Source organism: Corvus kubaryi, unplaced genomic scaffold, assembly GCF_017639235.1.
Source record: "Corvus kubaryi isolate FWS band 111438036 unplaced genomic scaffold, C.kubaryi_AGA036_p1.0 136, whole genome shotgun sequence".
NCBI lineage: Eukaryota > Metazoa > Chordata > Aves > Passeriformes > Corvidae > Corvus > Corvus kubaryi.
Genome location: NW_024580670.1, coordinates 9,006,012 through 9,031,464, shown reverse-complemented (window position 1 = coordinate 9,031,464; position 25,453 = coordinate 9,006,012). Strand labels below are relative to the sequence as shown.

Here is a 25,453-nt window from a genome sequence, read left to right as displayed (position 1 = left end):
TCCTCCCTCCTGCCACTCTTGGCCACACTGGGGAATGGGGGCCGGGCGCGCGGGCCCCCACTGTGGCCCTGGGGGCAGGTCATGGCATGGGAGCAGAGCATGGAACTGGAGGGGCACGGTGTGGCAAGAGCAAACAGTGGGGGTGTGTGAGGGGCCATGGGGGGTGTCAAGAGAGTATGAAAGGACTTGAAGCCGGCCTGGAGGCAGCAAGGGGCTTGGGGTGTGGGGCATAGAAGGATTTCAGGCAGGGTGCAAGGTTTGAGTGGGGGATTGCAGGCTGTGGGCATAGGTGGCTGTTTGTGCCCCCTTCCGGGCAGTGGAGCCATTGTGGTGGCTGGAGCTGGGGCTGTGACATCACAGCAGTGCTGGGGTTGGGGGAGCCATATCCTGCATTCTGACATCCATGGTACTGGGGTTTAGAGGCCATGTCCTGTGCTGGATGCCTGCTTCAGTCCCCAGCAGGACAGGGGAATAGGACACCCCACTTGGCACAGAGGAGGAAGAGCCACCCACAGCTCCCCTCACCCTCAGGCTACCATGGGACAATGTGACACAGAGAGCAGCACTGCAGGGACACAGCCCCCCAGCCAGGGACAGCACTTGAGCAGGGTACACTCCAGGCACCCCACGGCCCAGCAGGCTGGGGACAAGGGCACAGTGGGGCACCCTGGGACTGTGCAGTGCCGCTGGGACACTGGCACAAGGCTCCGCAAGTCGGAGGCTGCCCTTTCAAGGCCCCAGAGCTCAGGCAGGCAGAGGCAGGCAGGTCAGTGCTTTCTACCTCTCCTTGCCTGCCCTGTGGGACTGGGGACATGGGGACAGTGGGCTCAGACAGGGCTGTCCTCACAGGGCACTCTGCAGCCACCACCACCAGCCGCCAGGTTGGCTGCCAGCGCTCGCTTAACCTTGAGCAGCTCAAGAAGGCCAAGCTGCATGTGGAGATGGCCATTAAGGTGAGGGACCTGATTTCACACCCCTCAAATGCCGCATGCTTGCATTTATTGCATTTCTGGCTCAGGAGAGCTGAGCCAGAGGAACCAGGACTGGGACAGGCTGAGCCCATGATCTCTGTACAGGAGAAGAAGATCTTCATGGTGCAGGGCCCCTACCCCATCATCCGCCACCTGCTGCGAGCCCGGGGCTGGGTGGAGAGGAAGCTCCCCAGCATGGGCAGACAGCTGGAGCAGCACCGTGGTGACCAAAACAAGCAGCGGCTGAAGACGAGGCCACGTAATGGTGGTGGTGGGCAGGGGGAGGCACTGCTGAACCCATGTGGTGGGGCACAGCCTTTTCTGGGGACCACAGACCCCCTGCACTATGCATGGCCACCTGCTGAGGAGGAGGAAGAGAAGGAGGAAGAGCAGTGTGATGAGGACCCCAATGGCATCCATGACCTCATGGTTAGCTGAGAGGGCTGGGGCTGAGCTCTGCCACTGCCCCCAGCACCCTTCCCCCTGGGACCCCCAGGCGTGGGCACAGCCTCGGACAGGGGATGAGGATAGGATGGGGGCTCTGTGTCCTTCCTCCCTCTGCCAGTCCTACCTGGTGCGGGACCGGTTGCCAAATTTCATCTGGACCAACTTCCTTGAGGCCACTGACCATGAGCTGCTGCAGCAGGACCACGTGGTGAACCACTATGCCCGAGTGGATGCCTTCACCACCAAGGTGGGAGGCTGGAGCCCCTGGGGAGGGGGATGGGGTCTAGTAGGGACTGACAACCTCCTCTAAACAGGAGGGGCTGTGCCTCAGCCTACAAAACCTGCCGTGGATTGAGCAAGCCGACCCCAACACCTTCTTCCCCCGGTGCTACCGGCTGGGGACCACGGATGAGCAAGAAGCTTTCATTGGTGAGCCGAAGGCTGTTGCCCTCCTGTCCCTTCTTATGCTCCCACTCCTCCGATGTCCTGTGCAGGACTGGCTGAGGATGATGCCTCCCTCTTGCAGAGGATTTCCGCTTGACAGCAGCACGCAGCCTGCTCAAACTGGCCCTGGAGGAGGCTGGGGACAGGCCAGTGAGGACTAAGCAGGTCTCAAACTCTGCCAAGAGGGCAGGTGTGTACATGGAGCTGGGCCTGGAGGTGATGGCAGGGATTTCAGAGTTAGGGACATCTGATGGCTGAGCTTGGAGGCACAGCCTCTGCTCATGGCTGTGGCCTGGGATCCCCCACTCCCTCCTACCAGCCCACCTTATGGGTGCTCTGCTTCCCACCCCATCCCCATGCACCCAAAGCCACCCATCCTACAGGGAGTCTCTGGCCCTAAGGCTGGCATGGGAGTCATGTCTCTCACCCCAAGCATTCCACAGCACCGGCAGGCTTCCCCCTGTACACTGAGCTGGTGGAGGAGGCCTTGGAGGTCTGTAAGCAGCACCTGGGTGTTCTACGACATCACGACATTGACAGGGGCACCCCGTCCCCCTGCAGGACATGCATTGACTGGGACCGCTTCCTGCAGGAATACTACCATGTGGCACAGTGAGTGCTTAGTGGGATGGGGGGATGAGGGGCGCCATGGCAGGGCTGATGCTGAGGCCCTCATCCCCCCCACAGTGAGGGGGCAGGGCTGGTGCTGACCAGGCAGCAGCGGAAGCAGTGCCAGAACCTTCTGCGGCACTTGGCAGAGCAGCTGCCCCAGCTTGGCATGGAGGGCAAGCTCAACGTCTGGATCCTCAAGCCTGGTGCAGAATCCCAAGGCAGGGGTAAGGCTGGGGGAAGCAGGGAGCACACAGAAGCTCCCCACTTAGGAGGGGTCCCACCATCAATGTGTTCCCCAGGCATTGTCTGCACGACGCGGCTGGAAGAGGTACTGCAGCTGGCACGGGGCTTCACAGCACCCTCGGTGCAGGTGGGCAGGTGGGTGGTGCAGAAGTATGTGGAGCGGCTGCTGACCATCTTCGGCACCAAATTCGACATCCGTCAATGGTTTGTTGTGACTGACTGGAAGCCACTGACCGTCTGGTTCTACCGAGACTGCTACCTGCGCTTCTGCTCCTGGCCCTTTTCCCTGTGTCACCTGGAGCGGTGAGTGCTCCCCACCCCAGCTCCCCACACCCCAGCACCCTGGCACCCCCTGACCCAGCCCCATTCTCCCTGCCTCAGTGCCAGGCACCTCTGCAACGTCTCCGTCCAGAAGTGGTACAAGACATCACCAGACCAGGACCCCCGTGTGCCCCCTGACAAAATCTGGTCAAACAAGCAGTTCCAGGAATACCTGGAACAGCTGGGGCAAGCAGATGCTTGGCACCAGGTACTGGTGCCCGGCATGAAGGCGGCGATCCTGAATGCCCTGCGCAGTGCCCAGGACCAGGTGGGCTTCCGCAAGGGCAGCTTCGAGCTCTATGGGGCTGACTTTCTTGTCGGGGAGGACTGCCAGCCCTGGCTGCTGGAGATCAACTCCTGCCCCACCATGAGACCCTCCTCAGCAGTGACCCGACGGCTCTGTGCCAACGTCCAGCGGGACATACTGCGCCTTGTGCTCGACCGCAAGAACAACCCCACCTGTTCCATTGGAGCATTTGAGCTCATCTACAAGGAGGTAGGCTGGGGGGATGGGGGGCAGACACCCCCCAGGCACCCCGAGCCCCCACTCCCTGCTGTCTCCCTGCAGGCAGCTGTGCCCAAGCCTCTGTCAGCACGTGTGAAGCTGATGGTCAAAGGCTGTTCCCTGAAGAAGCCCCAGCCAGCACAGCAGCAAGCCCAGGACAAGCCCCCTACCGCTGCGGCCAATGCTCTCCAGTACCCGGTGTCCCCACAGGCCAGAGCCACCCATGTACCCAAGAGAGCACAGCATCAGCTCCTCACCACTCTGCCTTGTGCCCCCAAGTTCCCCATGTCAACAAGGGTCAGAACCATGCAGGTGCGCGGGAGAGTTGAGCATCCATCTCCCACCAAGGTGCCCAGTGCCTCCAAGCCACCTGTGTCCCCAGGGGGCAGAACCACCCAGGTGCCCCAGCCCAGAGCACCAATAGGGAAGCTGCCTTCTCTGGAGCAATGGAGCCACGGCCCTCTCGCCAGCTCTGACCCCCCAGCACCGTCAAAGGCTTGGGCCTCCTCTGCTGGGAGCCAGCGGCTGCCATGGCTCAGTCACCTGCCTGGGCAGCCCCAGGCTGCACAGCCCCGGATCAATGGCTGTCCCCTGAACTGGGTGCCTGTGCCACCACCCCGAGGAACCCCCAGCAACCACTGGCCATGCTAGGGCTGTGCCCGCTGCTTCCCTCCTGCCAAGCCCCTGAGAGAACCTCTGTCTGCGCAGAGCACCAGGAGCCTGTGCCTGAAGCAGAAGCACACAGCAGCTCCCAGCGGGATGCAGAAGACCTGGGACACTGAGACACCCCCAGGAGAGGACAACACCCTGTCTGTCCTTGCTGGGCCAACACCACAGTACCCAGCTACCTCTCATCCCAAAGAGCTCCCACTGCTGTGTCGTGGAACCCACCTCCTCCCCCACGCACGTTTTAAAATAATTCTGTGATAAGGAGCCGGGGTCGAACCTTCTGTGTGTAAGAGTTGTGGAGAGGGCTAGGATTGCCCCTGGGATGAGGCTGCAGGTGGGAACTGGGGCTGCCAGGGCAGAGGGCAGGCAGGAAAAGCTGCCTTTGCTCCTGCCTGTGGTTGCCCCCGCCAGACAAAGCTGTGGTGGGTGAAGATGCTGCTGCATCCTAGTACCTGGAACCAGGGCAGGCAAACACTGGTGGCAGGGCTGATGCCCCCAGTAATGCCAGAGGCACAGCCAGGAAAAATGTATCCTCTGTGCCAAGAAAAGAACTGAGTGCTGAGTTACCCAGGCAGCCGGGGGGGATTTTAATGGGGTGGCAGAGAGCAAAAGGGTGGAGTGGGTGTCCCCCTGCAGCACTAGGGCTCCTAGTGCTCAGGCAGCCCCAGGCAGCGCAGAGTGTGCAGGAAGTGGGGTGGTGGGGGGGCACAGAGGGGGCCCTCAGGCAACACCAGCTCCTGCAGGTGGATGTGGAGTGGGAGGTAATGGAGCTGCTGTGGAGAAAGGCCCAGCCGGGACAGCAACTCCTCGTCCAGCACCTGCAATGTGGGTGGGCAGCTTAGCAGGAGTGCTGAGGGCTGTGCTGAATGCCCCACCCAGCATCCACACTGACCACATACCTGTGTGTGGGTCGGGGTGGTCTCAGGGGTCAGAAAGGGCACTCCCAGCACCCTGCCCACACGGGAAGAGTGCTTGTGGTCGCCCAGGGCCGGGCACAGCAGCAGTGTCAGGTGCACCTGGAGCTGTTCTGGGAAGGCTGGGAAGGAACAGGGGGAAGGAGAGATTGCAGGGGTCAGGAAGCATGGCTGGGGTGGTGGGGGACAGCTCACCTGTCTTAGGCTGGAGCTGGAGGAGGGCACAGCCCCCCACAGTGCCCAGCACCTGGTAGCGCGTCAGGGTGCTCTTCACATCCTTCCTGGCCAGACTGCGGCGTCCTGGGGCCGGCACTGGCACCACCTGCAGAACACAGCCCTCAGCACTCCCTGGGGTACCCCCTGTACCCTCAGACTTATGGCACCCCCTTACCATGGCTCTGTCCCCATGCTGCTGCCAGCACAGCCCAGTGCGGATCTCACCCTCCACCTCCGCTGGGATTCCCACGGTGATGGCACTGCATGGTAAGGTGGTGAGAAGGGGACAGGACCCCCATGCCAGCATGGCAGGGTCCCAAGGACTCACCGATATGTGGCAGGGTACTGGCCTCTCAAGCGAGCATTGGTGAAGAACTGCTGGAGCTTCTTAGTGGTGTGGTAGCAGCTGGACAGGAGGACAAGGCCAGAATACACCCTGTGGGACACAGCTGCTCTGAGCCTTGGAGGAGGAAAGGCAGCCCCTGCTCCACCCCAGGACCTCCAGCCTGGAACCTCCTACCATACCTGGCAGGAGCCTTCACTACGTGGAGCTCAGCAGCGAGGCCCAGGCGTTGTCTCAGTGCTGGCAGCAGTGCATCCAGGCTCAGGTCCCCAGGGCGCCCTGACAAGATGTTGGTGGGTCAGCACCCGCTGAGCCCCCCACATAGGTACTCCCGCAGACCCCCCATTCCTGTCCCGTACTCACCCAGGACGGGGAGGCCTGGGGGCTTGTTCAGTGCCAGCACGGCTCCTGGTGAGGGGAAGTTTGGTCAGGATATACCGCCCTCACTGTCTCCCCTGCCCCCATCCTCTCCTGTCGCAGGTACCTTCCCGGTGCACCACGGAGCCCTCCAACAGCCTCAGTGTCTCCTTGGGGCCCAGCAGCCGCCTCCACCTGCAGGGGATGGAGTGGGCAGAGGGACACGGGTGGGACTTCCCTCAGCCACTTCCCTCAGTACCCTGCACCCCACTCTGCGTGTCCATAAACCTCACCCACCATTATCCGCCCTCCTTTCCACGCGTGTCCCCGCACCCTCACGCTTCTCCAGCCCCTCTGCGCTCACACATCTGAAACCCCATAGGTGTGTCCCCAATCCCAAAACCCCCCCATAACCCCAACCTCATAACCCCTCTGTACCCGCGCGTGCGCACCTCCAGGCGCCAGCACACCCGTGGGCGTGCACCCCATGTACCCACGCACCCCATGTACCCACGCACCCCATGTACGGGCTCCCCCCCCGCGCGGCTCCGGGCCCCGCGGACCCCGCGGCGCGCGCTCCCGCTCCCACGCGCGCCAGCCCTCGCGCGGCGGCGGCGGCGCTCCCGGTCCCCGCCATGGCGGCACCGCCGCGCCTGCGCCGAGCGACCCCCCCGACATCCGGAGCCGGCGGCCGCGGCCATAGAGCAGCGGAAGCGCGGGCAGAGGGTCCCGCCCGCAGGTGCGGCACGGCGGGGAGCGGCGGGCGGGGGCGGACGAGACACCGCAGGGATGTCCCGGAGGGCCGGGCAGTCACGGGGAGGGAGGCGCGGGGGGCTGGTGCCGGGGCTGGGCTGGTGCCGGGGCTGCGCTGGGGGGGCGGGCAGGGAGGGCGGCCCCGCCTGACACTGTGCCTCCCCAGGACAGCACCATGGCCTCCCGCGGGGGTCCCCGCGCCGCCGGCACCGATGGCAGCGACTTCCAGCACCGGGAGCGCGTGGCCTCGCACTACCAGATGAGGTAGGTGTCCCCTTCCCCGGGACGCCGGAGGGGACACGCGACCTCAGCAGGCCCTGACGGCCCCACACTCTCTCCCCAGCGTGACCCTCAAGTCGGAGATCAAGAAGCTGATCTACACGCATGTGGTCATCTGGCTGCTGCTTCTGGCCCAGATGGTCGTGGGGCACCTCAAGCTGCTGCCCCACGACCAGGTGGCCATGCCCTACCAGTGGGAGTATCCCTACCTGCTCAGCATTCTGCCCTCCCTCCTGGGCCTCCTGTCCTTCCCCCGCAACAACATCAGCTACCTGGTACTCTCCATGATCAGCACCGGCCTCTTCTCCATGGCTCCCCTCATCTACGGAGCCATGGAAATGTTCCCCATGGCGCAGCAGCTGTACCGCCACGGCAAAGCTTACCGCTTCATCTTCGGCTTCTCGGCCGTCTCTGTCATGTACCTGGTGGTGGTGGTGGCTGCGCAGGTGCATGGCTGGCAACTCTACTACAGTAAGAAGCTGCTGGACTCCTGGTTCACTAGCACGCAGGAGAAGAAGAAAAAATGAGTGGGGATAGGTGGGCTCCGTGAGGTGCTGAAGCTCTGCAGTTCAGTCCTGTGGGGCGGCGCTGGCGCAGCTCCGGTGGGTGGGGAATCCTCGGGGACCACAGGGTGGGTGTCTGAGCCACACCACGGCCATGGGCTCGCATGCAAGGGGGGAGACCCCCGAGGGCGGGGGCCGTGGAGGGTCCCTGGGGTGCGTGCCCCTTCCTCCGCGTGTTGCTCTATGGAAATAAAGCACCGTCCGCGCTCCCACGCGCGTCTGCGCCGCAGGAAGCGCCGCTTGGCAGCGGGGTGGGGGGGGCGGCGGGGCCGCACGTGCCGGTGGAGGAATGCGGCGGGGCCGGCCCGGGGCGGGGCGGGGAGCGGCGGCGCTCGGCCATGGGGTGGCCGCTGCTGCTCGCCGCTGTCGCCGCGCTGCTGTTGCTGCTGCCACCGACCGGGACCGTGGCCGCCGTGACCCGCCTCCGGGTCTCCGCCAACTTCGTGAGCGCCGGGGAAAGGAGGTGGCGGGGGAAGATGGGAGGTGGGCGGCGGCGCGCTCACCCCCGTCTCTTTGCTTGCAGGAGTGCCGGGCCACCGGTGAGTAGCGGCGGGGCAGGGCTATCAGCGCGGGGCTGCTCCTGCCCGGCGGTACCAGCTCCAGGGTGCGGCGGGATGGTGGGGCTTTCCCCGTCCGCGGCTACTGGGTCCTGGAGGACGGGGTGGGGGGGGGGCTCTCCCGGTTTCCGGGGCACTGAGCTCCCCGCTTCCGAGGACTCCCGATCCCCGAGACTTCCTGGCCCGCGGGGCTCCCCACTTCCAAAGACTCCGGATCCCCGGGGCTCCCCGTTTCCGAGGACTCGCGGTCCCCAGGGATTCCCGCTTCCGACGACTCCGAATCATCGAGGTTCTCGGTTTGCCAGGACTTTGAATCCCCGGGGCACCTCCCTTCCGAGTACACCTCCCCGGGACTCCCCGGGGCTCTCTCCCTTCCAAGCACTCCCAGTCCCCAGGGCTCCTGCTGCCTGCGGGACCCCCGGCGCACGGCCGCCCCCCTTCTGCTCTCCCCCTGCAGCCGACAGGACGCTGAGCCGCCCCCGCTGCCGCCGCCCGTCCCGCCCTGGGCCGCCGCTGGAGCCGCCCGCCCTGTCGCTGAGCCGTGCCCGGCTGTGCCTGCCCGCGCAGCCCTGCCAGCCCTGCCTGCGGGTGCGCCTGGCCCTCCCCACCTCAGGTACGGGCGGGAGTGGCGGGGCCGGGCATCCCCGCAGCGGCGGGGGACACACCCCGTCCCCTCACCCGTATCAGCACCCCACGCCGGTTTCTCGCAGAGCTCGGCGGTGTCCGGGGACTGCAGCTCACCTTCCGGGAGCTGGGCTCCAACCGGGCTGGCTGGCTGCAGGTTTGGCAGCGACGCCGGGCGCTGGGCAGCTCAGCGGTGAGTCTCGGGTGGGCGGTGGAGCCGGGGATCACCAAGGCCTGGGATACCCCCACTGACCCCCTGCTCCCCGCAGTGGCAGGTGCAGTTCGATTGCTTCCCGGCAGAGAGCGGGCGGCAAGTCCTTGTCTCCCTCCGCACCATCCCAGACCGGGGCTTGGCCCTAAGCTGCCGCCATCTGGTCACCGCTGAGCCACCCGGTGAGACTGAAGGGCTTGGGAGGTGTCCTGGTGGGACACCGGTGCCAGCTGACCCCCTGCCTGCTCTGTAGGGCCTGTCTTTACCCATGCGTGGGTCCCCGAGGTGCGGGCCATTGAGGTGTGGGTGCCCGAGGGTCCTGCCCTCATGGTGCGGCTGTGCCACCAGCTGGCCCTGGAGTGTGAGGAGCTGCCCCGGCCCTTCCACCAGCAGGTAACGGCTCTGCCCCCGACAGCCTCATCCCAGACTGGGGGACACACTCCCTGCCAGCTGATGCTCCCTCCGTGTTGCAGGTGCTGGTGCCAGGAGGCCACCACATCTCACTGCCGTATGAGTTCCTGGTGCCCTGCCTATGCATTGAGGTGGGTTGCCCACCCTGAAGCCACCAGAGCCTCATTGTCTGCCCTCACAGGAGGGGTGGGGGCATATCCTGCCCTGACCATCCTGCTCTGCTGCCCCAGGCCTCCTACTCCCACCACGACAGCCCACGGAGCAAACACTGCCCCTTCCATGACCGGCCAGATGCCTGTGAGTGCCTGGGGGGAAGGGAGCCGAGTTCCAGGGCTGTTTCTCGGTGTCTCCCCACCCCACTGATGCGGCGCCCCACAGATGGTCCTGAGCTGTGGTCCTCGGTGCGCTTCCATGACTACAGCACCAGCAGCAAGGACCAGATGGTGATGGTGCTGAGTGCCAGCTGCCCCCTGAGCCCACGGGCCACCCTCTGCTGGAGGGAGGCAGCAGATGAGGCTGCACCCTGTCACGACATCCCCAATTCTACAGCCAGTGAGGATGAGCAGGTGAGGGCTCCCGATCTTGAGGTGTCACAGGATGTGGGACCCTGCCACCGGATGGGGCATCCACTGGATCTCAGGGTCTCTCTAGGGCAATGGGTGGGCACTGGGGTGCCTGTGGGCTATGTGGGTCAGAGTGACACACTCCATTTGTTCCAGGTGTACATACTGGACAAGGTGGATGTGCACCCCCAGCTCTGCTTCCGAGTAAGCTCCTGTGGGTGGGTGAGCACCACCTCAGAAGGGGCTGGGGGACTGTGGTCAGTGAGGGCAGCTCACCCTGCCCTTTGTTGATCCCACCTCCCCTCAGTTCTCCTACAAGAACAGCAGCCACGTGGAGTGTCCCCACCAGCCAGGTGAGCCCTAGGGGCAGAAGGCAGCCCTGGGCTAAGCACAGTCCTGCCCTGGGGTCCCTTGCACCACTCATCCTATTGGGCATCCTGCAACCTCCTCTCTCTCTCTGGTGGCTGCAGAGACTGCCTGGAATGTCTCAGTGAGTGTCTTGGGGCTCCAGCTGCGCCTGCGCCTCACCTCCCGCATCCCTGCAGCCTTCAGCGCAGCCCTGTGCCAGCGCCGGGGTGGGCAGTGTGAACCCGAGGCCCCACTCTACACCGTCACACAGGTGAGTGGTGCGGGGCTGGGAGGGACATGGTGGGGACACACCCGCACTGACCCTGCCCTTGTGCTTTGCAGCCAGAGGGCTCTGCTCCAGGGGAGCTGGCGCTGCTGCTGCCGGTGCAGGTCCTGGGCAGCTGCGTGCTGGTAAGGTGACCCCTGAGCTGGTGTCTGTGCTATGGGGGACCCAACACGGTCCCGCTCTTACCCAGCCCCTCCCCAGGTATGGCGCTCAGACGTGCATTTTGCTCGGAAGCAGCTGCTCTGTCCCGACGGTGAGAGGGGGTCCTGGAGAGGACTCAGGGGGCAGTGGAAATGGGCAGACACCCCATTTACTGCCCCTCTCCCAGTCTCCCACAGGCACTTTGGGCTGCTGGGGCTGGTGCTGGCACTGGGACTAGTGATGACTGTGCTGCTCCTCAACTGCCGTGGTGCCTGGAGGCCAGATGATGGTGAGGAGCACCTGGGGGGCTGCAGGAGGGATGGCAAGAGGGGCTGGAGTGCCAGGAGGTGCCAGTTCCTGGGCTGCACGGGCCCCAGGGTGGTGGATGGTGGATGCTGTTGAATGCCAGGATGTCCCCAGGCGATGCCAGTAGGACACGGAGCTGAGCTGTCACTGCTGTCCCCTCCATCCTGTAGGTGTCCCTGGCGGGCGCCCCGTGCTGCTGCTGTACTCACCAGACTCAGAGGAGCACCTGGGGCTGGTGTGTGCCCTGGCCGAGCGGCTGCGCGCAGGGCTGGGCTGCGACGTGCGCCTGGACCTGTGGGAAGCGGGTGGCTTGGGACAGGCGGGCGCCCTGCCCTGGCTCTACGCCCAGCGGGGACGCGTGGGCCGCCAGCGTGGCACTGTCCTCCTTCTCTGGAGCCGGGGCAGTGCCCGGCTCTTTCATCGGTGGCAGGTCGGGATGGCCGACAGGATGCCCGGGGATGCCCATGACATCTTTGGGGCAGCCATGGCCTGCCTGCATGGGGAGCTGGGGGCGGTGGGTGGCGGCGGCGGGTGGGTCCTGGCATACTTCAGCCGGCTCTGCAGCCCCCGCGATGTCCCCCGACCCCTCCGGCCCCTGCCCACCTACCGCCTGCCCCGACAGCTGCCCGGTCTGCTGGGTGCCCTGCGGGGCAGCCCCCCAGCCCCTCGCCGCTGCCGGCGGGGCAGGGCGGGGGGGCTCCTGCATCGGCTGCTGGAGGTGGGGGCTGGGGAGGGCAGCCCCCTGCACCGGCCCCCCGGGGCAGCTGCTGGCACCTGAGTACCCGGGCTGGGCCTGAGCTGGGCATGGCTGCAGGGCTGGGCGCAGCCCCCGGTGAGGGCAGGGGCTCTGCCAGGAAGAGGCAAGGCTCAGGTGAGCGTGTGCCCACTGCGGCGGCAGGAGGGGTACCCAAGGGTGCCCCGGGAAGGGCCGCGGGGGTCCAAGCAGGACTGGCCTCAGTCATGGAGTGTGCTGCAGGGGCTGGACCAAGCATCCAGCTGGTCATCTGTGGCCAGGAGTGGAGATGCTGTCCGGAAAAGGGGCAGCTTTATTCCCATACAGGGACCTGCTCTAGAGGAGAGCCCGTAGAAGCCCCTTTGGACGCCACAGCCAAGCGAGCCGTTGGGGTGGTGCAGGAAGAAGCTGAGAGATGGGGAGGCTCCCTGCCCTGCCCAGGCACAGGTGGCTAGAGGGCTGGTGCTGGGCACAGCCTGGCCCTGCTCTTTGCCTCGACATTGCCAGCAGGACTTGGTCTGGGGTGGGAGCAATAAAGGTGTCATTTTACCCTGCCCTGTTGTCTCTCTGGTGTACCACGAGGGATTTGTTGGTGCCTTGGAGGGTTGAGGGCTGCCCAGTGCTCCTCTGCTGCACGGAGGGGCAAGAGGACGCACCCGGCTGGGCACAGCCTGTACCGGCACGGTTGCTACACCGTGTCCCACAGCCGCTGTGGCTGCCTGGGGCCAGCCTGGCACCGTGCCCGTGCTATGGAGCCAACTCGTCCCTGTGGGGCCCCAAGCCCTCCCAGGGGTGGCGGGGCACGGAGCCCTCCGTGGTCGGTGCGGGAGCAGGAGGCCCCACCCCAGGGCGGTTGCTGACGCCACGCAAGGACCCGGGTGTCCGGGATCAGAGCAGGAAGCGGGAGCCGTCGGCGGCGGCGGGGCCCGTGGAGCCAGGAGAGGGGCTGTTGGGGAGTAGCCGGCGTGGGGCCGGGGCACCCCAAGGCCCCGGCCCCACCATGCACGCACTGGGGCAGCTTCTGCTGGTGGTGGTGGTGGGGTCGACGGGTGGCCGTGGGGACCCCCGCGATACCCTGGCCTGCTCCCAGGTGAGTTGGTGTCACCAGCACGCAGGCGTCAGGCACCTGGCACCACCACCGGCCTCACCCCTGCCTCCCCCAGGGCCTCACCTGCCGCCTCTTGGGTAAGTGCCATCACCATGCCATGGCCCCCGCCCCACCCAGGACATGGGCACCCCACCCCCATGCCGCCCTCTCTGTCCCCCCAGACACCGATGTGCTGTGCGGGACAGAGCCCCCGGGGCCCAGGCACGGGCTGGCCCCGGCTCGTCTGCGGCTGGAGCCGGCACTGCGCTGCACCAAGCCCACGGCCTGTGTGCCCTGCCTGGAGGCACGCGTGCGCCTGGCCTTGCCACCTGCCGCCAGCACCGCCACCGAGCCCCGCCGCTCCGTGCTGCCAGGCACCCCTGGGACAGAGGATAGCGGTGATGGGGGACAGCGGCCACCAGCGACTGGAGCCACCTCATCCCAGCCCAATATCACTGGGCTGCTGCTGCTCTCTGGGCACGCGTACGCCTCATCCCGCTGTGTGGCTGTGGAGGTCTGGGCACCCTTGGGCCCTACGCTGCGTAGCCGAACCGTGGTATGTAGATGCAGGGCACTGGGAATGTGTGTCCCAGCACCGTCAGTCCCTGGGCACCAGGGATGTGGGCACTGGCACCAGCGCATCCCTGTGGCACGGTGGTCCTGTTCCCGTGCCTCAGGGAGGTGGGTGCTGGTGGTGCCGGTGCCTCACCGCAGTGGGGTGGTGGTTTTCCTGCCCAGGGTTGGGTGATCTTCCGGTGCTTCGAGGCACCGCTGGGCTCTGTACTCCACGTCACGGCATACACGAACTCACGGGGCCGGCAGAGGCTGAGCCAGCAGCAGCGGGTGCCAGGTGAGCCCCAGCAGATCCCCTGCAGTGGCCCCAGCCCCCCTGCCCACTGATTCCCTGTCCCCACAGACTGTTCGTGGCCCGCAGCACAGGCTGCTGTCCCCCAGTGTCAAGGTAGGTGCTGGTGTCACCCCGCCTTAGTTTGCATCCCCCGGGGAGAGCTGGGCAGTGGATACCTGGGGTGAGAGTGACCCTGGGCGTGCCGTGCCTTGTGCCGTGGTGCTGGGCAGGCAGTGTCAGCAGCTGGGTGGCCTGAACTGCCTCTGATACAGTGCCCAGGCTGTGGGTCTCCCCGGGGCAGAAGGAGGTGGTTGTGGAGGTGCAGGGGGCTGCAGCGGGGCACAGCTACACGCTCCGGCTCTACCACAACAATAGCCACGGCACCAGTGGGCCAGGGCGTGCAGTGACCGCGGTGAGTATGGACCCTGTTCCCTGAACCCCCACCCTGTCTGTTTTCTGGTTGCTGCCCCCCTCCTCCTTCCCGAGAAGCTGTGTCTGTGTTATAGGCGGTGTGCTGGGAGAGGGTCCCCTGGGAGCGGATCCCCCTGGGTGACCCTGCTGGTGGCGATTTGCCACGGGGTGACCCACGTCTGGTTGCTGGTAGCAGAGCAGTCCCATGAGCTATGTCCTGCCCGCCGATGAGGTGCTGCCCTGCCTCTGCCTGCAGGTGGGCATCCAACTGGGCACCGCAGGGGTGGCAGGATGCCACTAAAGAGGGACTCCAAGCTCTATATATCTCCCTCTGATGTCCCAAGGGGGCCAGCCACAGCATGGATACTTTTCTTGTCTCTCTCCTCACTCCCAGGTCTGGCCGGAAACCCAGGACCCCCTGCGGGCCACCATGTGCCCCTTTTCTCATGGTACCTTCACTCTGAGACTGGGCTGTAGGGGGCTGGGACACAGGGGGACCTAAGGGGACACCACATGGGGTGACACCCCACTCCTGGTGCCTCTGCAGATGCTGAGGCCTGGGAGCGACTGTGGGCACAGAGCCAGCTGGTCCTGCACATTGAGGGGCAGGTGCTCACCTGCTCCCTCTCAGCCCCCTGTGACCTCCTGGCTGAGCTGGTGCCCTGCTGGCAGCCGGTGCCCTCTGGGCCCTGCCAACCCCTTCCTGGCCTGCAGCAGCCTGCCAGGGGGCAGGTGAGTGGGGCTCAGTGGGGCTCTGTGGGGCACTGCGAGCTTTGTGAAGGATGGTGGTGACAGTTACGGAGCATCCCTTCCACTCACAGGGACCCCAGGAGTTTGGAGGGCTGCGGCCACACCCCAACCTCTGCGTGCAGGTAGGACACCACTCTGCCCCACAGCTGTCCCACGGGCAGCCCCACATCACCCCCAGGCACTGTTAATCCACTCTCTGGGGCAGGTGTGGAGCGGTGGGCAGGTCCGGCTGACCCAGTGCCTGCAGGACCGTGAGTACTGCTGGGGTGGGAGGGCAGGGGCAGCCTGTGGGTCCAGCTGGCAGGGAGCCCTCCTTGGCCTCCCCTCGCCACCTCCCCAGCCCCCTGGCACATTCCCAGGAGCGCTGCCCGGCCGCCCCGATGACCTCCTGCTGCTGGAACACAGGGGGAATGCCTCACTGTGTGCTGTGGAGCGGGGTGCCTGCACACCCCTTGCCAGCTTCACCAGCACGGTAAAGGGGAAGGGACCCCCATGTCCTGGCATCAGTGGCACTGGTGGCACAGGGACCCCTGTGTCTGGCAGTGGTGGCACCGCTGTCTGACCTGCGTGTTGTTGCAGGGAGCAGGGCACCCTGGGCTGCTGGAGCAGGATCTGCAGCAGGACGTGGCAGTGGGGCAGTGCCAGCAGGTCAGTGTGAGCAGCCAGCGGGCAGTGGATAGGGACTGGACAGTGTCTGACACGTCCTTGTGTCCCCCACAGCTGTGGCACCCTGAGAACAGCACTGGTGTTGCACTCTGGGCCTGTCCCCTGCACAAGTGTGAGTGTCGACAGCCACAGTGGGAGAGAGGAGGGATAATGGAGGGCTGAGGGAGGGGATCCTCCTGTGGAGCCACTGGAGACCCTTGCTGGGTGCCAGGGACCCTCGGTGGATGCAGATCCTGCCCTGCAGACCTGCGTACCCACTGGGCACTGGTGTGGATGGGGGTGCTACTGGGGGCTGCCTGTCTCCTACTGCTGCTCTTGATGAAGAAGGAGGACATGAAAGGTGAGTGGTGCACTTCGGCGGGCTGTGCCTGGCCTGGGACCCCTCCTGGGACCTCACTGCCTCTCCTCTCCGCAGGATGGCTGAAATCCCTGAGGGCTGGCTATGGCTCTAAGGGTGAGTGTGGGCTGAGCCTGGGACTTCGGTGGGAGTGGGCAGTCTATGCCTCTCCCAGAGGGGTCAGCGGGCAGAGCGAGGTGGTCCCCCACCAGGACTACTTCATGTTTGCCTGCCCAACGGGGTAGGTAGGGGTCTAGGGAAACAGAAGAGGGTGAGAACCCTCTGGGGGGTGGGAGGCAGGCTGCAATCTGCCTCCCACCATGTCTGTCCCTTAGGATGGGTAAAGGGTTCGGCAAGGGGATTGGGGGACTGACAAGGGGAAGGATCCCACATCAGTGGTGGTCTCAACTGCTTCCCATTGTGGCAGTTCTTTAGCTTGGGTACAGGGGGTGCTGCAGAGCTTGGGCGACAGAGGCAGGGGATGGTCTCCCCCATCGTGGGTGCTTCCCGGCGTGCCTCCCGCCATAGGATGGGTGCAGGGTGCCTAGGGGGATGCAGACACTGATGATCCCCCCCCTCAGGTCCGCTGCAAGGCCGGCGGGCACTGCTGGTGCACGCAGCAGAGCCGGTGGCGGAGCGGGCAGCGTGTGCCTTGATGGCAGCTCTGCACTCACTGGGGCTCACAGTGGTGGCAGCACCGGGGGGTGGCAGCGGGGTAGCGACTTTGGGGCCACTGCCCTGGCTGCATGCCCAGCACCACCGGGCACTGCGTGACAGCGACACCATCATCCTCCTCCTCTCTCCGGCGGCCGTGGCTGCTGCACACCAGTGGGACACTGGGGCCAAGGTTGTGCCAGAGTCCGGGGCTGCTGAAAGCAGCCTTGGGCCCCGGCACAATCCTGGCCCCGATGATGTCCCCACCGTGGCACCCTGCGAGGTGTTTGCGGCGGCTCTGTCTTGTGCCATGCCAGGGCTGGCGGTGGCCCACGGGCGCTATGTGGTGGCTCGGCTGGAGGCCTTGGTGCCGGCGGTGCCCCCAGCGCTGCGGGCAGCCCCTGCCTTTGCGCTGCCCAGCGGGATGGAGGGGTTCTTGCAGGCACTGGCAGGCCCAGCTCGGCGGCGGGGCCGGTGGCCGGAGCCATACGTGGCAGCGATGGCCGAGGCTCTGCAGCGGGCAGTGGGGGAATAAAGGGGTGACATTGCTTTTGCTGAGTGTGAGTCCAGCTCTGAGTCCAGCAGGGACTGGGATGGGCTGGGAAGAGGTAATGGGGTGGACTCGGATGACGTGGAGAGGGGTGTGGGGGAGGTATAGGGGGATGGGGACAGGAAGGGGGCTGGGCTGTTTGGGGCGTGAAGAGGAAGGGGGTTTGGTTGGTTGGAGGGTGAATGGGGAACTGGACGAATTCGGGGTGGTGGTGGGGAACTGGACTAGCTCACGGGGGATGATTGGCAACTGAGATCGTTTGGGGGAAAGTGTGAGAAGAAATTGGACCGGTTTAGGGTGAGATGAGGGGGAACTGGGCAGATTTGGGTACAGTGAGAGGGAACTGGACCAGTTTGACTGGATGGGAGGGGAGGTCAACCGGCCTGGTTTGGCTGGGGATTGGGGGGAATGTTTGCGGGCCCCGCCCAGGCCAGGCGGGCACTGGGCCGGTGTGCTCCCGGCAGCCGGCCCCCCTCCGTACGGAGTCACCGGCCGCGGCCCATCCGCGCAACCTCCGCCGGGGGCCCTTGGCCGCGGCCCCTTTAAGGCGCGGGTGGGCGGGCCCAGCGGGCGGCGCGGATTGGCTGGGAGAGGAGGGCTGGCGGCGGCCGCGAGCGGCCATTGGCGGGGGCGGCGGGCGCTGAGTCAGCGGGCGCGGCCCACGTGGTGCGGGCGGGGCGGGCGGACGATGGGGCCGCTGCCGCTGCTGCCGCGGGCGCCCCGGCGCAGGGGGCCCGGGCTGGGGGGGGCCCTCCTGGGGGCCGCTCTTCTCGGGGGAGTCCTGCTGGCGGTTCACGCCGACCCCGAACCCCACCGCGACGGGGCCGAGCCGTGCCGAGCCTGCCGCGGCCTCGCCGACAGCTTCAGCAGGGTGCGGGGCGGGGGAGCACAGGAATGATGGGGGCCACGGCGAGGGGGCACACGGGGGGGAATGGCACCGAGGGGTGTGGGGTGACACAGGCGCTGCTGGGGGGGAGCTGGGGGCGAGGGGACAGTGACCGGGGGGACCCACGGGTGGGAGACAAGGGGGACACGGCCTGGAGGTGACAGTGAGCAGGGCCTAAGGGGGTCCTGGGTGGGGTGATGTGGGTGGGGGACCCAGAAGCATCACAGGCCGGGTGGGTAAGGGTGGTGACAGAGCCCGGTAGAGAGGTGGCTTGGGGGGGACAGTGGTGAAGTGGAGGCACTCCTACAGCATTTCCAGGGACACAGTGACTGGGGTCTGGGGAGGGGAGAGGGTGGCAGGTCGCTGGAAGTGACGTGTCTGGTGGGAGCCTACGGGTAGAGGTGCTGTTGGGGGGGTCCCATGCCTGCACTGCCACTCTGCCATGCACCCAGGGCCTGGAGAGGACAGAGCATGAGGGCTTTGGTGGGGGTAACACAGCCTGGGAGGAAGAGAAGCTGTCCAAGTACCAGCACAGGTAAGTGACCCCAACGAGGGGCTGGGGGAGCCCAGCTGCCCTAGAAGACGTCTCACACTGGCTCGTGCTCCTGCAGTGAGACCCGTCTGCTGGAGGTGCTGGAGGGTGTCTGTGCCCCCTCAGACTTCGCCTGCCACCAACTGCTGGAGCGGAGTGAGGAGCATGTGGAGCAGTGGTGGTTCCATGAGTGAGTCTTGGAACAGGGACATGGGGGCACAGGGGATGGCAGAGGACTGAGTGCTGTATCTCCCCTTCCCCAGGCGGCAGCAGCACCCTGACTTTTTCCAATGGCTGTGTGTGGACAGGCTGATGCTTTGCTGCCCGCCCGGCACCTATGGCCCAGACTGCCGGTGTGAGTAACTGTGGGATGAGCGGGGTGCTGGCAGGGCTGGAGGGGCTTCCCTGGCTGCTGCCCCCCGCCCCGGCTGCCAGCCGGCTGGTCTCTCCCTGTGCAGCCTGTGCCGGTGGGCCCCGGCAGCCCTGCAGTGGCAACGGGCGATGCGATGGTGACGGCACACGCCACGGCACCGGCCTCTGCGTCTGCAGCCCGGGCTACGGCGGCCCCTTCTGTGCCGAGTGTGGTGACGGCTACTACGAGGCCTCGCGGAACAAGAGCCACCTCGTGTGTGCTGGTAGGTGAGGGTTCTCCCGGTGCTGCCCAGGCCCTGGGTACAGACGGCTCCCCCCTGCCTGTGTCCACACCTGCCCTTCCTGCCCGCAGAGTGCTACCAGGCATGCGGGCGCTGCACGGGGCCTGAGGACTCCAGCTGCCTTCGCTGCAAGAGGGGCTGGGTGCTGCACGAGCACCGCTGCATTGGTGAGTGAAGGCCGGGGAGAGCTCGGGGCTGTGAGGGCTGCGTCCCCGGAGCCAAGGCTCAGTGGGGCCATCCCCATCTCTCCTGCAGACATAGATGAGTGTGGCACAGAGATGGCGCATTGCCGAGCCAACCAGTACTGCGTCAACACAGAGGGCTCCTACGAGTGCCGAGGTCAGAGGGAGGTGGGGGGTTTTCGTGCAGGTGGCTCTTCCCTGCTTGGGCCAACCCTGGCTGGGCTGGGAAGGAGCTCCAGCAGCAGCCCTGGCTCCTTTCCCTGAGGCAGACTGCTCCACGGCTTGCATCGGCTGCATGGGTGCTGGGCCGGCTCGCTGCAAGAAATGCAACAAGGGCTACTGGCGGGACGGAGCCAAGTGCCTGGGTGAGTGCCTCCCGTGGACTGGGGGGCCATACTGTCCCCTCCTCACTGCCCAAGCCCTGGCTGAGCTCTTCTTCCCCCCAGACGTGGATGAGTGTGCCAGTGCCGAGGAGCCGGTGTGCACAGGGGTGCAGGAAGTGTGTGAGAACACAGAGGGCAGCTACCGCTGTGTCTGTGCCCGAGGCCACATCCGCCGAGATGGGCAGTGCGTTGAGGACAAGCCCCCTGGTATGGCCTAATGCAATGTAGGGGAACATGGGCATTCGGCAGGGAGAGTGGGACACAGTGGGGGGCTCTTGCTGCTCAGCTGTGCCCTCCCACGAGTGTTGTCCATGCAGATGCCCCAGAAAAGGGCTTCTTTGATGACGTGACTGATGATGAGGTGGTGGTGCTGCAGCAGATGTTCTTTGGTGTGATGATCTGTGCCCTCGCCACGCTGGCTGCCAAGGGTGACATGGTCTTCACAGCCATCTTCATTGGCGCTGTGGCTGCTATGGCTGGCTACTGGCTCTCTGACCGCAGTGACCGTGTCCTCGATGGCTTCATGAAGGGCAGATAGCTCTGGAGCTGCTGGACACAAGCGGAGGGGCAGGCTCAGCTTGGGGTGCAGGGCCTCCCCCAAGCAGGGCTGGCTGCCAAGGCCGCATCCTGCACACGATGCTGTGCCTTGCATGCGCCCCCCAGCCCCCCCTTAGCATAGGGTCTCGTTTTCCCTGTCCCTGCAGAATGAACCAGGAGTACCTGATCCTGGGGGCTCCCACACAGCCCCCTCTGGCTGGAGAGGTGATGCCAGGCAGTGCAGCATCATGTGGGGGGCACAGCATGCTGCCCCCAGCTCCTCGTGCTCTGGAGGAGAGGCCTGGCATCGTGACAGGTGAGGGGGTGGTGGGGCAGGTGAGGGGGTGATCCTGCTATCTGCACCCAGCCTGGGGCTTCTGGCCCTATAGGACTCCCCTCCCATGAGGCCATTCCCTGTGGGGGAGTGGGGGGCTGGGTCCCCCCATGCCCTGAGCTGTGGGGCTGGGAGAGCTGCCCCCCCCATCCCACCCCTCTTCCCCACCTCCCTGGGCAGAGCCCATCTCCCCTCCCAGGCTGGGGGGCCAGGGGCCCCTTGCCACTGGCAGGGTGCTGTGCTGGTGAGGGGGCCCTGCTGGATGCATGAGTGTGGCTGTTGCATTTGTCCGTGGTTTGTTCGTCGGGGTGTGCCCATCTGTCTGTGTGTCCATATCTCAGGAAATAAAGTTCTGCACACCCAGCTCGGCTGCTCAGGGTGGGAACTGGCAGGGATTGGGGGTGCTGCTGCCCACCACCGCTTTCACATGCCAACAGGACCGTCTCCTCCCAGCATAAACTCTTTATTTCTCTCGTTTGGCACAAATGGAACCGGCCCCTGCCCGGCCCTACAGGGGCACAGGATCAGACCCCCCGCACCCTCACACTGGGCTCATTGTCCTCCTGCGCCCCCAGTCTCTGCCTGTCGTGGGCTCAGAGCTCAATGGTGTCGCTGGAGAGGCTGCGGGAGTCCACCGCCTTGCCAAGGGCTGGGAAGGCGCGGGGAGCCTCGCGCTCCCAGCCGGGGGCTCCAGCGGGCACCAGGAGCGGGGCCCGGCTGGGCGCCTCGTCCAGGGGCAGGCTGTCGGGCGAGGACAGCCCATGGCGCCAGGGGTTCCAGCTGATCTTCAGTGAGCTGCTCTCCAGCGAGCTGGCTGAGGCGGTGACGGTGACAGTGACGGTGCCGGGGGGCTGGCAGGGGCCGGGCAGCTCCGTGAGCGAGCTGCACCGCACCATGCGCCCCAAGCGGGGGGTCTTGTCAGGGGCGGGGGAGCCGTGCAGTGAGGAGCCGGAGCCGCGGCGGGGCCGGCCGAAGAGGCCGTCGTGCAGGAGGTGGCGGCGGCAGAGCGCCTGATCGATGCTGCGGCGCAGGTCGATGGGGGACGGCGGGCGGAAGATCAGCTCCCCCAGCGAAGGGGATGAGCCCTGCTCAAAGGCGGCGCAGGAGCGGGCGGCCAACATGTTGGGGCACTTGGGGCTGAGCCCCGGCATCCCGGTGCCAGCTGCCCAGGCCTCGTTGCTGTCCTTCAGAGCCCGCAGGGGCAGCTGCTCCGCCGGGTTGCGGATGAGGCTCTTGGAGATGTCATTGGCAGGTGTCCGCTCCACACCGGTGCCACCGGTGCTGCCACCGGCCCAGTCGTAGCAGTTGTTGGGGTATTCGGGCGCTTCAGCTTTGCGGCCGGCGAAGAAGTACCGCAGTGCCTTGGCCCAGCAGGAGTGGCCGGCGGGGCTCCGGCGGCGGCACCGGCCGCACACGGGCTCGGCGGCGGCCGCCAGCAGCGCCAGGGCCGTGCCCAGCTCGCCGATCCGCAGCCAGAGCTGTGCCGCCCAGCTGGGCCGGGAGAAGCGCCCGGGGGGGCCCAGGACCCCTCGCAGCCACACAGCGCTGTAGAGGTGCAGCCCGCAGACCGGCAGCCCCGCCACCGCTGCCGCCAGAAGCGCCCGCGCCCCCGGCTGCGGCCCCGGCCCCTCGCAGGGCGCCCGCAGCACCCGCCAGCATCCCCAGAGCCCCCCCAGCAGCAGCAGAGCCCCCGCCACGCAGCCCAGCGCCTGCAGCCCCAGCGCGGCGGTGAGGCCCAGGCGCGGCGGCAGCAGGTCGGCGGCCCCCATCACTGTAGTCTGCAGGGCAGCAACAGCCCCCAGCGCTGGCAGCCCCTGCAGCCGGGCTGGCAGCAGCTGAAGCTGGGCCAGGCGCTGCAGCCGCTGGAGCAGGAGGGCATAAGCGGCGAGCAGCAGGGGGAAAGGGGCTGTGCTGAGCATCAGCAGGGCCGGGGCGGGCAGGCGGCCCAGTGCCCCATAGGGATCCAGCAGCAGGAAGGTGGCCCGCAGCAGACAGGCGGCCAGCAGCAGTCCGTGAGCCCCTAAAACGTGGCGCAGGTGTGGGGGCCGCAGGATGGCTGTCCCAGCCAACCCCGCCAGGCAGCCCAGCGCCAGCAGCAGGAAGACGGCAGCCACTCCATAGACATGGGCCTCCCAGGAGAAGCCCAGCTGGTGCTGCAGCTCGGCCCAGCGCAGCCCGGTCGCGTTGGCCCCCGCCGCCGGGGGGGCACGGCTGGGCTGTGGCTGCGGCGATGATGGATCTCGGGGGGCTGGCTGAGGCGTCATCCCTGCCCGTCGCCACGTGGCCGAGGGGGTCGCAGTGCTGGAGGCTGGGGTCTGCGTCCCTGGCGTGTCTGCAGGTAGGAAGGACGGGAACGGTCGGGGGGAGTGGGGGCCCACACCTGTACCCCACACTGGGATGCATCAGCTGTGGCACCCCAACACTACAGCGGGGGATGCCCTGTGCTGGCAGGGGCTATGCCCACCGGTGCCTCCCGGGGTTCTCTGTCAGGACGCGCAGTGCAGGGGGTGGCACATCCCCGGTCACGTCCCCCACCCCCTTGGGGAAGCCCCCACCCACCGAGCATTTAGCGCTAATCCCTGCGGGCAGGAGTAGATTAAGGCCGTTGTCAGGTGCAATCCTGATTGAAGGTGTCACTGTGTCCCGGCTGGGCAGCCCAAGATAGCTGCCATCCCCCCACCAGCCCCGACGCCCCAGGGATCGGCTTCCACAGCATCTGCAGAACGGATGCACTTGGACGCAGCCCTGTATCACCTGGGTGCCTTGTCTCGAGCGTCCCCGTGGTGGGATGTGCCGTTGGCTGTGGGGTCGTCTTGGTGGCATTTGGGACGCTCACAGGGCCCACGGCGCCCCGGACCTGCTGTGGGGAGCCGACGTCCTCCTCGGGCAGCAGCCCTGCGAGAGAGAGCAGAGCAGGGCGCTGACACTTGCGGGGGCTTGGCCCCGCCAAGGGGTCCCCCCGCACTGCTCTGGCTCCTACCTCTGCTCGGGGTGCCGGGGGTGGCCGTGCTGGAGGCGGGGGGTGGCGCAGGGCCGGTGCTGAGGACAGACTCTGGGGTGGGCTGGGGTCCCCGCTGCCCCGTCGTCCCAGGGTCCATGAGAGGGGCTGCATCCCCAGGGCTGGTGGTGGCGTGGCTGAGTGGGGCCCTCCGGGTGCTGCGCTGGTGGGACGGGAGCACTCGAGTCCAGGGCTCAGCCAGCCGCCAGGACGGGGCTGTGTGGCGCAGCCGTGGGCCAGAGCCGGGCAGAGCCGGGGAGGGGCTGGGGGGCCCTCCCGTGTCTCCCCAGCTGCCCACCGGCTGCGCAGAGCCAGGGCTGGCATGGGGACCCGATGCTGGCCCCGTGCCTGTGGGATCGGAGACAGCGTCTGTGCCCAGTGGGACCGACTGGCTGCTGGCTGAAGTGAGTTGCTCATCCTGAGAGAGGCCCGGGGCCCCCGTGTGTCCCTCTGCCGCTGTGTATCCCTCTGTGTGAGCATCTGCTGTTCTCATCCCCGCCACCAGCATGGGGTTCAGGGCAATGGTGGACATGGTTGGCTGAGGGCTGGGGGTGCCGACTGTCTTGGAGACACTCTGCCTGGACAGGGACAGGTCCTGCCCTGCCCAGGGTGGCCCTGGAGAGTCTGCCCCACTGTCCGTGGGCACCTCAGGGCCCGGTGTCCCCAGTGCAGAGCCGTGGGGCAGGGAGCTGTCCTGGCCTGCAGCCTCCTGTCCTTGCCAGGCAACAAGTGGCTCCTCTGTCACAGCCAGGACTGTGCTGCCATCCCTCCAGACCTTGGTATCAGCGCCTGTCATAGTGGTTTCCATCTCCAGGGGTGCCCTGGTGCCATCCCCCACCTGCAGCGGTGGGGACCAGTGCACGGGGTTGTTGATCCCCCAGCGCTCACTGCTTGGGGCCCCAGCACCGCTCGGCTCCCCCGATGCCTCCCAGGTGGGGGATGGGCCTGGCCACTGCTGTCCCCAGGCAGGGCTGTGCAAGGGGTCGCCACCTAAGGACAGCCCTGCTGGCAGCACCCCCTGGGCCTTGGCAGGGACCCCGGTGGCCAGGAGCATCCCCCAGGTGACGAGCTGTGCAGCAGCCATGGTGAGTACGGAGTCGTCCCTGTGGGGATGGGGGTCTGGTGAGCCAGGATCCACGGCAGCTGCCCAGGCAACTCGCGCAACTGGCCGTGAGGCTGCTGTGCCCTTGGCCACCCACTGCCCAGTGACAGAGACAGTGGCTTGGCTGTCCCTTCCCGGGCAGCCCTGGGCTCTGTTCCCAGCTGTCCCCATCCCCGTGGCCCCATTCCCAGTCTTCCCTTCTCAGTGCTCCCTGATGCTCCCCATCCCGGTGTCTCCGGTGTGGGTGGTCCTTGGTGCTTTAATGGTCCCGACCCCCAGCATTCACGGTGTCCCTTTCCTAGTGCTCGATCCCCAGTGTCCCCTCCCCGGTGCTCAATCCTGGTGTCCCTCCCGGTGTCCCCTCCCCGGTTCTCCATCCCCAGTGTCCTCTCCCGATGTCCCCGCCGCCGGCGGCCCCTCTCCGCCGCCCACCGTTCACCTTGGTGCGTCCCGGCCGCATCCCGGCGGGATGCCCGGCCCGGTGCCCCGCGCTGCCGCCGCACGCACGGCTCAGACCCGCCGGGCCGGGAACGGGGCCGGGACCGCCAGGGTGCTGCGGCGGCGGCCCCGCCGTTCGGTGCGGGTTACCGGCGGGGCTGCGCTGCGGAGTCGGGCCGCGGCCAGTGCGGGACCAGAGCGGGAACGGTGCGGCCGCCGCATCACGCCGACCCCGCCCGCAGCGCGCCGGGCCGGCTCCGCCGCTCGGTGCGCGGGCCGCGGTGCCGTC

The 25,453-nt window shown here is 66.7% G+C and overlaps 7 protein-coding genes across 17 annotated transcripts; 5 read left to right on the top strand and 2 right to left on the bottom strand.

Annotated features, from left to right (window-relative positions):
- Positions 1–84: 84 nt before the first annotated feature.
- On the top strand, positions 85–4,476 carry LOC121658792 (tubulin monoglycylase TTLL3-like). 4 transcript variants are annotated; one of them, XM_042016111.1, is made up of 10 exons: positions 85–766; positions 850–953; positions 1,077–1,400; positions 1,537–1,665; positions 1,733–1,847; positions 1,945–2,052; positions 2,306–2,474; positions 2,550–2,698; positions 2,774–3,020; positions 3,099–4,476. In XM_042016111.1, exons 1-10 carry the CDS (start codon positions 538–540, stop codon positions 4,192–4,194), a joined length of 2,670 nt encoding a protein of 889 aa, XP_041872045.1. In that variant the 5' UTR covers positions 85–537; the 3' UTR covers positions 4,195–4,476. The 4 variants fall into 4 exon arrangements, with proteins under 4 accessions (XP_041872045.1, XP_041872037.1, XP_041872028.1 ...); XM_042016103.1 differs by having other exon boundaries at positions 2,550–3,020; XM_042016094.1 differs by having other exon boundaries at positions 850–1,400.
- Positions 4,477–4,775: 299 nt separating this feature from the next.
- RPUSD3 (RNA pseudouridine synthase D3) lies at positions 4,776–6,686 on the bottom strand. 2 transcript variants are annotated; one of them, XM_042016235.1, is made up of 9 exons: positions 6,495–6,686; positions 6,170–6,237; positions 6,049–6,093; positions 5,868–5,964; positions 5,671–5,778; positions 5,518–5,602; positions 5,322–5,448; positions 5,112–5,248; positions 4,776–5,030 (listed from the first exon to the last, which is right to left on the bottom strand). In XM_042016235.1, the coding sequence occupies exons 1-9, from the start codon at positions 6,677–6,679 to the stop codon at positions 4,860–4,862; spliced, it is 1,023 nt and encodes a 340-aa protein (XP_041872169.1). In that variant the 5' UTR covers positions 6,680–6,686; the 3' UTR covers positions 4,776–4,859. The 2 variants fall into 2 exon arrangements, with proteins under 2 accessions (XP_041872169.1, XP_041872179.1); XM_042016245.1 differs by having other exon boundaries at positions 6,561–6,686.
- JAGN1 (jagunal homolog 1) lies at positions 6,673–7,849 on the top strand. Its single transcript, XM_042016259.1, has 3 exons — positions 6,673–6,781; positions 6,962–7,059; positions 7,139–7,849. Exons 2-3 carry the CDS (start codon positions 6,971–6,973, stop codon positions 7,599–7,601), a joined length of 552 nt encoding a protein of 183 aa, XP_041872193.1. The 5' UTR covers positions 6,673–6,781; positions 6,962–6,970; the 3' UTR covers positions 7,602–7,849.
- IL17RE (interleukin 17 receptor E) lies at positions 7,742–12,237 on the top strand. 5 transcript variants are annotated; one of them, XM_042016077.1, is made up of 16 exons: positions 7,742–8,080; positions 8,161–8,176; positions 8,652–8,807; positions 8,905–9,011; positions 9,088–9,211; positions 9,283–9,422; positions 9,503–9,571; positions 9,671–9,737; positions 9,819–10,006; positions 10,160–10,207; positions 10,311–10,356; positions 10,474–10,622; positions 10,694–10,762; positions 10,839–10,890; positions 10,966–11,067; positions 11,255–12,237. In XM_042016077.1, exons 1-16 carry the CDS (start codon positions 7,742–7,744, stop codon positions 11,860–11,862), a joined length of 2,280 nt encoding a protein of 759 aa, XP_041872011.1. In that variant the 3' UTR covers positions 11,863–12,237. The 5 variants fall into 5 exon arrangements, with proteins under 5 accessions (XP_041872011.1, XP_041872002.1, XP_041871987.1 ...); XM_042016068.1 differs by having other exon boundaries at positions 10,839–11,067; XM_042016053.1 differs by having other exon boundaries at positions 7,742–8,807.
- IL17RC (interleukin 17 receptor C) lies at positions 11,889–17,127 on the top strand. Its single transcript, XM_042053861.1, is given in 20 exon segments — positions 11,889–11,944; positions 12,356–12,539; positions 12,541–12,603; positions 12,605–12,907; positions 12,981–13,002; positions 13,087–13,460; positions 13,643–13,754; positions 13,821–13,865; positions 14,024–14,163; positions 14,356–14,418; positions 14,557–14,611; positions 14,710–14,894; positions 14,984–15,034; positions 15,118–15,163; positions 15,272–15,384; positions 15,492–15,560; positions 15,633–15,690; positions 15,823–15,918; positions 15,994–16,032; positions 16,497–17,127. Coding segments are annotated over 20 exon segments (2,682 nt in total). The 3' UTR covers positions 17,105–17,127.
- A 673-nt stretch (positions 17,128–17,800) lies between these two features.
- CRELD1 (cysteine rich with EGF like domains 1) lies at positions 17,801–20,989 on the top strand. 2 transcript variants are annotated; one of them, XM_042016031.1, is made up of 10 exons: positions 17,801–17,990; positions 18,458–18,540; positions 18,617–18,727; positions 18,801–18,892; positions 18,996–19,172; positions 19,262–19,357; positions 19,446–19,529; positions 19,642–19,737; positions 19,819–19,962; positions 20,460–20,989. In XM_042016031.1, exons 1-10 carry the CDS (start codon positions 17,808–17,810, stop codon positions 20,462–20,464), a joined length of 1,071 nt encoding a protein of 356 aa, XP_041871965.1. In that variant the 5' UTR covers positions 17,801–17,807; the 3' UTR covers positions 20,465–20,989. The 2 variants fall into 2 exon arrangements, with proteins under 2 accessions (XP_041871965.1, XP_041871955.1); XM_042016021.1 differs by having other exon boundaries at positions 20,073–20,989.
- Positions 20,990–21,070: 81 nt separating this feature from the next.
- Positions 21,071–25,372, bottom strand: PRRT3 (proline rich transmembrane protein 3). Of its 2 annotated transcripts, XM_042016007.1 has the most exons (4): positions 25,166–25,372; positions 23,607–24,727; positions 23,381–23,521; positions 21,071–22,958 (listed from the first exon to the last, which is right to left on the bottom strand). In XM_042016007.1, the coding sequence occupies exons 2-4, from the start codon at positions 24,706–24,708 to the stop codon at positions 21,220–21,222; spliced, it is 2,982 nt and encodes a 993-aa protein (XP_041871941.1). In that variant the 5' UTR covers positions 24,709–24,727; positions 25,166–25,372; the 3' UTR covers positions 21,071–21,219. The 2 variants fall into 2 exon arrangements, with proteins under 2 accessions (XP_041871941.1, XP_041871930.1); XM_042015996.1 differs by lacking the exon at positions 25,166–25,372 and having other exon boundaries at positions 23,607–25,106.
- Positions 25,373–25,453: the final 81 nt, after the last annotated feature.